The following is an 11,272-nucleotide window of genomic DNA, read 5'->3' on the forward strand; positions in this document are numbered from 1 at the left end:
GTTTGTAAGATTCCCTTCATTTACAGTACTCCAGAACATCCTAGTATCTTTAGAGGTCTTAGACAACCTTAGAAAGCTCGGAAGCTGTGGAGAGCAGCCTTCAGGCTTAGTCCAGGAGTGTAAGCAGTTTGCTTTACCAGAACATAATCTTGTAGGTTTAGATTAAATTAAATTGAACCACACAGCGTATTTATAAAAATGTATTTATTGCAAGACACTCACTAACACATATAGATATCTCCTAGCCGGAGATATACACAATGCACAGAATACTTTACGATAGAAACAGGTAAGTAGCACAGAATCCACAGTGGTCACCAGAGGGGGGACCAAACTATATACTAAAATATTGGCATGCGAACCACAACTTGAGTCAAGACTATACCCAGAAGATGTAGAACTGTCGGGACCCAAGGAACCACCCAAGGTTAGTAACCAGGAGTCCCACGGAGGCCGTGTGCAGAGCGGGAACACGGCCGAAGGATCAATGCATGTCAATGGGTAAGCCATGGTTGCAATTTTAAAGGAAGAGGACCCTTCCCAGTGGACCCTGAAGAAACCCTGTGAAAGACAAGAGGTTGGTGAGCCACCCCACCCATGATACCTTAGGAACCAGGATACCTGCACCAGAGAAGGGGGTGCATAGGTGTGAAGTGGCGTCGGAAACTGTCGTCAAACTCAATGGGAGACTTCAGAAAGATGCAGCTGCTGGAGAAGGTGAAAGTGTCCAGTGGAACCCGAAGGTGGATTCAAGATGTGAAGAACCTGCAAGCAGAAGGGACAGAGTCTATGCCACTCAGGAGTGACCAGGAGGCATGGAAGACGAATGCCCACCGATGTTACCCTTGAAACTACAGCTGTGTGGACCAGGCAACGCTGTGGAAGACCAGGAGCTGTACATGAGCTGTCCCACTTCGGATGTCGGGAGTTGAGGGGTCAGTGTCCGGCAGGAGAACTAACAAGCCTTGGCAACTACAACCAACAAACGTGTAGAAGAAGGTGCAATGTCGAACCAGCAAGATCCAGGAGACTGATTACAAGGAGGGGAGTCGACGGGACCCACAGGCCGGAGGCACTGGAGTCGCAAAAGGACCTCAAGCAGCTACCAAAGAAGCAGGTCCACACTGCAAACAATGCGGTGTGGTTGAAGAGTCTGGTCCCTGGACAAACTTGAGGTTGGGGCTACTTGGAGCCCGAAGATCTTGTTGGAAGATAGTCAACAAGCCTTTGCAACTACAAGTCGACAGGGTGCACAGGGGTTTGGTTCCTGTGGCTCCAAAGAGAGATACTGGCCTCAAACTTGGTGAGAGGACAGGGCAGGCCTCGAGGGATGTGAGGAACCACCACCTGTGTTCCTGAGCCTTTCGGAGGTCGTAGGAGGCCAGGATCAGCAGACCAGTCAGCTTAGTTTCGGTGCCTACAGATGCAGGGAAGTGACTCCTTCACTTCAAGGGAGATTCCTTCAGGTGTCTTGGATGTCCACAGGCCCTGGACTGGTTCCTGTATGGAGCACAGGCATGGACGTTGCAGCAGACGAGTAGGGCGAAGAGATTTGGAGCAGCCTGGTTGCAGCCTTGATGCCCAGAGCGAAGTCCAGAGTGCCCAGACGGTCGAAGTTGAAGTGGTGTCTGAATTGTATTGTGTCCGACAACTAATCTAGGGACCTGTAAGCCCTTACATAACGTAAGGAAGGGTTTGGACGATACAGGGGTCCCTCCCTAAGGAGGGGTTGGACAAAGGGGGATACTTCCCTGTCCTTTGTCCAGTTTCCCCTCAGAGCAGGAGCCAACGGCTCCTTGAAGGGGGTTGAGCTGGACTATGCATGGAGGGCACCAAATGTGCCCTGCACGCAGACTTTGTGGCACTGGGAAGCTCTCTTAACCCTGCCCCAATACACCCAATCCTGTCTGGGAGGTGGCCACACCTCCCTGTGACAGGATGCCTATTGTTCTGCCTTCCCCTGCTCGAGCTTGGCTCAGCATCAGGAGGGCACAATCGTGCCACTGGTTGGCAGTAGCCATGTTGTGCTGTCCAGGTCTAGAAGACTCGTACTGGGAGCACCGAGGATCTAAAGGATGACCTTTACAGTGCTTGGAATCGTACCTCCAACACCGTTTACAGTGTGGGGGGTATGATTCCAACATCTTTGATACCAAACACGTCAGGGTTCGTTACAACCAGATGAGATGATCATTGCGTACTGACGCCGTGCCCCGCTATATTTTATATGGCTGTCTCACTTACAACCCTGGAGAATGGACTCCGAAGACTGTACAGGTATCCTGCTCATGCAGGGGCACACAACACACTAAGAACCTAGCACCCTGCCTTCTGGATTAAAAAGGCCTGCTATAGGGGTGACTTATAGGCTATAAGTGCAGTGACTTTAGATATAGGGAAACCTATATCTTTCGTAAGTGGCGCTAGCACAGGCTGCAATGGCAGGCCTGTAGTTGCATTTTTAAAGGTCTGCCATGGGTGGCATAATACATGCTTCAGCCTATGGGGGACCTCTGGGGTACCTATGCCCTGGGTACCTTAGTACCATACACTAGGGACTTATAAGGGTACCCCAGTATCCAATCTGGGATGTATATAATTGGTCAGTCTGGACAAGACACACTTGCAACGCGGTACTTAGCGTTTGATTTTCGTAATTTACAGCGTCTTAACGCTTTTTTAATTACCCGTTTTTGTATTTAATTTCATTTTATTTGTATTCCCCTGTTTTTAAAATTGCTGCTTTTTGCCCACTCACTTGCATCATAATTTTGTGGCTACACCGCTGCTTTGGCGGGTCCGGTCCCGGGGAACTGCCTGGACGCTCGCCATCTTGGGAGCGAAGGGGACGCTTTAGGGGCCATCCTCGAGCGGTCTAGTGTTTGTGAAGCGCGTCAACCGCCTACTTAAAGCCGCTATTACCAGCAAGCAGCGGTGACGCGCAGCGGTGACGCGCAGCGGGCGCGCCCTCCCTGCGCCTGAGTCTCGCCAGAGTCCTGCCCGTCTGTGCCCGTCAGCGCGGGCTGCGGCAGGACGCTAGGATAGGACATTATGACTCTGCCTATAATTACTTATCAAAGGGCTGATTTGCTAGCCATCCGCGATCAGATTTCCCGTTGTGATCTCCCGCATGTGGACCCACTATGTGGCCATTATATTTGTAGTTGCGGGGTTTGGTCACTAGATGCCCCTTCCCTTATTCGATCGGGGGAGCGTCCTTCTACACATAAAAGTAAGGTAGGACTACGGGAGCTCAATATTTGCAGTTTAAATGTCAGATCATTGACAAAGCACTACCAGGAGATATACGATCTTCTTAAAGATGATTCTCCTGACGCGCTTTTTTTGACCGAAACCTGGCTGCAGGATTCGGACTCTTCTATACTCAATCTGGCTATCCCACCGGATTATTCCATCTTTACCCTTAACCGTGTGACTAGGGGAGGGGAATTGCCATAGTCCTCAAGAGCTGCTACCCGTGTGGGTGGAAGGCTGTCAAACTTCCAGGGTGTGAAAGTGCTGGCTTTAAAATCTCTTTCAGCCACCATTTCACCCTCTCTGGCTTGCTTATCTATCGCCCTCCGGGCTGCGACTCGGCCTTCAGGGCTGCTCTCCCTGATCTTATCAGCACAGAGGCACTAGGATGTGCTAATTTTAATGTTATAGGAGATCTTAATCTTCATCTCGATTGCCTGTCCTTGGCCAGGAGCTTCCTGGCCGATTTAGAGGGCCTGCAGCTCTTTCAGTTGATCAATACTCCTACACATAGAGATGTTCATATACTTGATCCTTTCTTCACGAATCTTGAGGGAGTCAGGGCTCACTGTCCCACCCAACTGGTCTGGACAGACCACATGTTGGTGAAATTGACATACCCTATGTTTGAATCTCCTTTCATACCTCATGATAGACTCGTTCTTAAACGACTCTGGAACAAACTAAGATTGGAGGATTTTTATCGCCTGCTTGAGGAGGCACCTCTAGGCCCTCTTATTGAGGTTGATCACGGATATGACTCCTTCTGTGAATGGATCTCCGGTGCCCTCGATTCTCTGATCCCCTTGAGGTGGTCCAAGTGTCGGCGGAATGAGCCTAGCCCATGGTATGATAGCGCCTTAGCGTCCCTCAAAAGAGCTTGCAGACAGGCTGAGAGACTATGGAGGAAAGCGTACGACCCTGATTTGAAGGCCTGCTATCTTGCCAAGATTAAAGCATACCACAGGGCGGTGTGTAGAGCACGAGCAACTTTTTATGCTCATGAGTTTCAGAATAACCCAAACCCTTCAAAACTGATTTTTAAGGTGCTTAAAGATCTGATGACGAAGAGGACAGCGGGGACGGAAATTTGTTCGGACTCCCACTGTGAGGGTCTGGCCTCTTTTTTTCGCGAGAAAGTACTGGCCATTTATCGAACCTTCCCGACAGGATCTCCAACTTTAGAGCGGGTCAGCAGTATTCTGAGAGACAGTGAGTGTCTTATGACTCTGCCCTCTCTGACTATGGAGGCCTTTGATTCTTTTAGCCTCAAAATTAAATCAGGATCTCCGGCAGATCCATTGAAACCGGCCCAGCTTAAGAATCTATCGCCGTCATGTCGCACTCCGGTGCTTTCTTTGATAAACCTATCGCTCTCTTCTGGGGTAGTCCCCACTAGATGGAAGCAGGCAGTAGTCACACCCATTCTGAAGAAGTCAACTCTGGACCCTCTCAAGCCTGAGAACTACCGTCCTATCTCGTTACTTCCTTGGGCTACGAAAGTCGCGGAGGCCCATGTGAACACCATTTTGGTAGACCACCTAGCTAGGGCTAACATTCTTGACCCTACCCAGAATGGGTTCCGTGCGGGCTACAGTACGGAGACGGCCCTACTCTCCATGGTCGAACATCTGCGTTCCGTGCTTGATGCAGGTCGGACGGCGGCACTATTGTTATTAGATCTTAGTGCCGCGTTCGACACGGTGTCGCACAGGATTCTGCTTCAACGACTTGAGGAGGTAGGGGTTACAGGCTCCGCCCTTTGCTGGTTTCGATCTTTTCTTGCTGACAGGTCATTCCAGGTCGCGATCCCTCCCGGTAAGTCTAAAATCTATCCGCTAGATCTGGGGGTCCCACAGGGGTCATCGCTGAGTCCCACTCTATTTAACCTTTATGTGAGGCCGCTGGCTGCGGTCGTCAAGCATTGGGGCCTGACGATGGTCTCATATGCAGATGACACGCAGCTGGCGGTCACGCTGAGCGGGGACTCAGATACAGAGGCCCTCAGGTTCTGCGACGGCTTACGGGTGGTGGCTAACTGGATGAATTCCAACGGTCTCCAGTTAAACACCAAGAAGACTGAGATTATGGTAGTCGGCAAGCAGGCGACACTGTGGGATGACAAGTGGTGGCCTTCTGAATTGGGTGCGACTCCGTCTCCAGCATCGGAGATAAAGAATCTGGGGGTATGGCTCGATCCCTCCCTCAGTTTCATCTGCCATACCAAGAAGGTGGCAGCTTCTTGTTATGGCATTATTAGAGGACTCAGGCCTATCCTTAAGTTATTTAATGCTTCCACTAGGCAGCTGGTGGTTCAAGCATCAGTGCTATCCCGGCTGGACTATGCCAACTCACTTCTGGCCGGGATCAATCAAGCCGAACTCTCTCGGTTGCAGCGAGTTCAAAATGCGGCAGCCAGAGTAGTGATAGGTTTACCAAGACGTTGCTCGGTCGCTAAATCTTTGCATTCTCTCCACTGGCTTCCCGTACACCAGAGGATTAAATTCAAGGTCTTATGCCTGGCGTTTAAAATTCTCAAGGGTACGTCCCCCCAAATCTTGGAGAATTTACTGACACCATATGTTCCTTCGCGAGCCCTCAGATTCCTGGGTCAAAATCTGGCGGTGGTTCCGCGTTTCAGACTAAGTAGAGCTGGGGGCCGCTCCTTTCAAGTTCTAGCGGCAAACTGGTGGAATTCTCTCCCTCTGTATATTCGAGCTATTGACAATCTTCTTCAGTTCAGACGGGCCATCAAGACCATTTTATTTGTCTAACCTCCTTATTGCCTTTTATGGTTTTCCTGATACTGTATGGTGTTGTGTTGTGCTGACCTTGTCAATGCGCCAGGACGCCCCTTTGCTGGGGCAGCTGTGCGCGGTACAAATAAAAATAACATAACATAACTTACCATAGCAATTTAGGGGAGAAAGCAGATAGACTGGGGTCCTTATTAGCAGGATCCCAGTCAGACTAGTCAGAAACAGCATTTCATCAAGCAAAAATTGTGGGTAACCATAGAAGCAGATCCTACTTTCCTACACAGTTATTTAGCTTATCCATAGCAACCATAATCTTGGTAGGGGATAAACTGGGTGACAACAGAGCATCAGTGATCAAGCTCAAATTACATTTCACCAGGGCTGCGGACAAGTGAAATGTTTGCGTATTGCTAGCTGACCCTGAGCCAATTATCCTTAATCCCCATGACCCTAGGGCCCACAGCTGTGTTTAAGATTGAGCAGGTCAAGAACTATCTCTATAGAATTATGCTTCCCCGGGGAAAACGACTCGGCTCATGACTCCAGATACAAAATCATAATCACTGACTCAATCCCCAGCCCACGAAAGTCGGTACTTGCCTAGAGAAATTGCCCGCCAATCCAAAGGAGTGAGGATGTGGCCTTAACAGCTAGAGCGGTCGACCTCAAAGCTGGGGAACCGGGTTAGAGTCTCAGCAGGAATGCGCAACATCCTGTGATTCTAGGCAAACACTTAATATCCCTGTGCCTAACAAAAAGGAATGTGTCTGTCTGAAACACAACTGGTGCTCATGTAAAGTGCTCTGATACCGTCTGGTCTAGTTTGTGCTATATAAAACTACCCCCCTCCCCAAAAAAAACTCAATTGTATTTATCAGCCCATAGTCATAAGGTCATAAGGTTTTATTAAGCGCACATATCACCCCTGGGTCTCAAAGCGCTGGCCAAAACCGTAGGGCGGGAAGGAAAGAGGAAACCCGCATGAAGAAGAAACATCAGAATAGCCAGGATTTTAGAACTAGGAACATAACTAAGGAGGGCCCCTTATAGTTTTTCCACTCTGTGATCTGCACCTGGTCCATCTAGGGAATTAAAATCTCTAATCTCAAAGGGATTAGGATTAGTATATCACATTAAAGTCCCCATGAAAGTTAAATCTTGGGACCGCTCAAGTATGGAGTTATTGAGAAACTAAACACCTTTTTTTTTACAATCATCCGGCTAATGATAATCACTTTGCTTATTTCGATATTTATTTTTAGGTGTGGGTTACACAGCATTCATTCAGCATGTGAATCTATAGTAGATTCAAGCTACACAGTTACGGTTACAGTGAAGTAACTTTTGTCACTTGTATTACCAACAGCCGATGTAATAAAATGTATTCCGGGATTCTGTTGCAGGAGAGGTGGTTCACTGTCGCCTTCCAGTCTGTGTATGATGAATCCATGCCGCGCCCATCTATGGACATAGTGAGGGGAGAAATTTTACCTAGTGCTTGGATTATGCAGCCAGACACTGTGAATGGAAAGGAGGTTACCCGGGTTATATACTCTGTAGAGGTAAGCTGCATTTTCAGACTCAACTAAAGTCTACCTTCTGACTGTGCGCTAGCTTGATAAAAAGAATATGCTGGATTAGTGCGATCTTGTGCTCTCGTTTAGTTCCTTGCTTTGATAACGGAGAAATGCAGGTTTAAAACTAAACTCTTACATAATTCAGTCTCGATACAACACCCTACCTACTTATGATTGTCAGAATTGGCCTTCTCTAATCGTAATGGATACTCGTGACTCTGGCAAAAGAGCCAAAAGTTACACCTACACAGATGTGTCCTCTACAATACCCTATAAATTCTTCCTTAGAACTAGGCCAGAGTGGACCGCGCCAATAGAGTTTATGTCAGTTGCCCCGACTCCATGTTTTATAAGCTCCAGTAGCTGTAAAATACCACTGCACTAGATCCACTGGGCCTGAAAATTTTGACCATATCTTGCCAGCCTTAAATAAAGTCAATGGGTGTGCAGTGAATGTTTAAGGTGATTTGCCCAAGCCACAGTGCCCTTGCACTTGGAACAAAGGTGAAACATGTTGTCTGGGATGTAAAGTTAAACAAATGAGGCGACAGTCTATCCTCCCCCCAGAATTATTGTGAAGCCCATATTCTAAACTTGGGCTGTTAATCAAGTTTTATGTAAAATTAAAAAAAGATCTTCAAAATATATTTTCCTTCTATAATTTTGTTGTTTTGGTTAATGTTTTTTATGCAAATGATATTACAACGACTTTTTTTCCCCACAGGTTGAACTTGGTGCCCCGGCCCTCCCAGCAAGACTTTTAAGTACTGTGGCAAAGCAGCAACCATTGGTTATCGCAAGCCTGGCAAATTTTCTTTCCAGCTGAAAATGCCCATATTAATTTAATGCATGTCGAACTGGATCAAATTAGACGTTGTTGCAGAACGCAGAGTTGTAAACTGTGGTGAATCCAGATTTAACATAGTGCAACAAAACGTGCTAAAGATGGCCAAGTCCTGACAAAAAGACGTTCCAAAAGTATACTGACGATGACGCGAATCAAGATGTACTGTCAACCCATTGACACGGAGGATGCGCTGTACGGTTGACTTACTGGAAATGACACCAGACCATAATCGTTGGTCCTCTGCCCTATTGTTTTTGTGGTGGTGGGTTGCAAATTTCCGAGGAAAGTTAAGAGAAGGCATATCATGGGCAATGAAGGAAAACATTGAGGATTGTCTCGATCACGTGATTTGAAAGTGTCTTGATTCTGAAGAAGTCTTAAATATGATGTACTTTGGGAACTTCTAAGACTACAACGCAGCCGCGCCAATGTGATCAATTCCTCTCAGCCAGACATGCAATATTACCAGTTACAGTTCAGCATGGAAATGACTTCATATCTCTATCCATGCGCACTTGTAGAACAGATACAATAATATGTTTACATATTAACACGCTTGAAACTGAGCTGCATTAATTAACCCAGCAAAGGAATGTCATGGGAAAAACTACACAAAAATCAAATTTGTAGGATAAGTGAACAAGGATTATTTTCAATGTGCCTGAAGCAGAAACACTGCCTGTTTCAAGGCGCTAAGAAGGATGGCATCCGTGCTGGCAAAAGAAGCACAAAGATAAGCACATGGAATTAGGGAGTTTCAAAAATGGTTGGTTAAATGTCAGCCCGGGTTGGTGGAGCATTTCCTAGTATCTAGGACTAGTTGCCCAGAATTCCTTTCCTCTCAAGAAGTTGTACCTTTGCCTCAGCAGCACCCTGTGATGCTCAGTGGGCATTGGTCTTCTAATCAGCAAGGATGACAGACTGATCAACAAATCATATTACTGAGACAAGCCATTACGCCTCTCACAACGTATGTGAATAACAAATGAGTGTGTATACCTTGGCAGGTTGGCAAAGGTGCAACAGTAACAGATCAGCTGAAATTACTTTCTTCTGATGTCTTGAACATCTTATCTATAGTGCTGCCTCCAACCAGTCGTAAGTAACTTTAGCTTCAGAACCGGTGTACTTTCTTGAGCCATTGACAACTGAATATGCTGTACTGTTCTACACACACTAGTAAAATTCAGTCCATTTTGTCTCCTGGCGGGATTTGGATAATCCTGGTGCTGATCAAAGGGCTTGTACAATTTCCTTTTGTCTTCCAAGTGCAAGATTAAGATTGTATTTAATACACCTCTGGATCCCTACTTCGTCAGTATAAATTTGCATGTAACCGAGCACAGCTCCAATTTATGTGCAATTGGAAACTGCTAACTTGAAATCAGAGTTAGAAACTGGCCAGTATAGGGCTCAGCAAGTAGGAATGCTCAGTAGACCAAATAACTACTCACTGGTATGGTCTCAAGTTCCCCAAAACTATTTATGAAATTTGCAACAATTTAAGACTTTCACTTGACTAAGAGATCTGTGCCTCCTTTCCGCACTTAAATCTTTTTTAACCATCCATTGAGTAGCCATAGAGTCCTCTGTCAATAAGCCATGTTTTGAGTGTACTAGTTGTATCATTTTCACTCAGTAGCACTTTAGCAGTCATTAACAATATAGGGGCATATATATCAAGCCCTTTTCCCGTTCGCAAACGGGCTGATTTTCAGAATCGGCCCGTTTGCCAACGGGAAAAGGCCTTTTGGGATGTATCATCCCAAAAGAGCATCGCAAATTAGAGAATCGCAAAATTTGCGATTCTCTATTTTGCGATTGCATTTAAGGAATCGCACATTGCGATTCCTTAAATGCAATGTATGAAGCATAGAAAAAGTGCAATTTGGCCTTAAGAAATCGCACATTACCACCAACTTCAAGTTGGTGGTAATTTGCCATTTCTTTGAAAAATGCACGTTTTTGCATTTTTCACAGTGCCTTGTGGCGCACATACATGCCCTTAGGGCATGTATGTGCGCCACATGTGTACACATACATATTTCAGCGGTGCAACAGAGTGTCCTTTTGACACCCTGGCACCCTTGAAATTGCATTCTCAATTTGTGATTCTCTAACTGAGAATTGCAAATTGCGAATGTCTTCCCATTCATTCCTATGGGCCTCCTAGACCTTAGGAATGAATGGGAAGGTATTCCTTAATTGCGAATCACGATTTGCGATTCGCAATTAAGGAATATTTATTCCTACATACATAGCATTTTGCGATTCCTTAATAGCAAATCGCTAAAAATCGCTATTAAGGAATCGCAAAAGGGCGTGTTCATACATATTCTCCTAAATCTTTTGTCACTGTCCCAAAATACAAATAGAATGCTGAAAAGTAGACTTTACATCTGAAGAAAGAGCGCATTAGATTTGTCCATGAGGATGTGCTGTCCACAAACGTTATGCAATTTAAATCAAAATATGTCCAACAAGTGTATTTTAGGCACTACAGAGGCCCTTGTGCTTATTAGCCAGAGAATCATGTGTATGCAAAAGTTGATTTAGTTTCCCTTTGCAAAGTGGTATCTTTGTTTCTGGTTTTATCATTGGAATTCATGTTTTTTTGTTTAGGTTTTTGAAGAGCTCTTGAGCGGTTGCATGTACAATGTAAGTATTTGACCCTGTTTTGCCATGGCTTGGCTTGCTGGTACTTGCCGTCATGCATTTAATGGGAAAGAGAAAAACCTACAAGTGCCATAATGCAGAGGCCAGGGAAAGCAACTCAAACTAAAATGAAAAAACTCGAGGTCTTGTAAGTCAGGGATACTCTTTACCCAACAGTC

The 11,272-nt window shown here is 46.1% G+C and overlaps 1 protein-coding gene across 1 annotated transcript in view; it reads left to right on the top strand.

Annotated features, from left to right (window-relative positions):
* LOC147689637 (stAR-related lipid transfer protein 9-like) overlaps nucleotides 1-8,564 on the top strand; it is a 574,886-nt gene extending 566,322 nt beyond the window's left edge. The window contains exons 33-34 of the mRNA XM_086937097.1: nucleotides 7,418-7,576; nucleotides 8,316-8,564. Of these exons, the coding sequence (XP_086793223.1) occupies nucleotides 7,418-7,576; nucleotides 8,316-8,417 (261 nt within the window). The 3' untranslated portion in view covers nucleotides 8,418-8,564. The remainder of the gene's footprint in view (nucleotides 1-7,417; nucleotides 7,577-8,315) is intronic.
* The last annotated feature ends 2,708 nt before the right edge of the window (nucleotides 8,565-11,272 follow it).

The sequence above is a fragment of the Lissotriton vulgaris genome, chromosome 9, assembly GCF_964263255.1.
Source record: "Lissotriton vulgaris chromosome 9, aLisVul1.2, whole genome shotgun sequence".
Lineage (NCBI taxonomy): Eukaryota > Metazoa > Chordata > Amphibia > Caudata > Salamandridae > Lissotriton > Lissotriton vulgaris.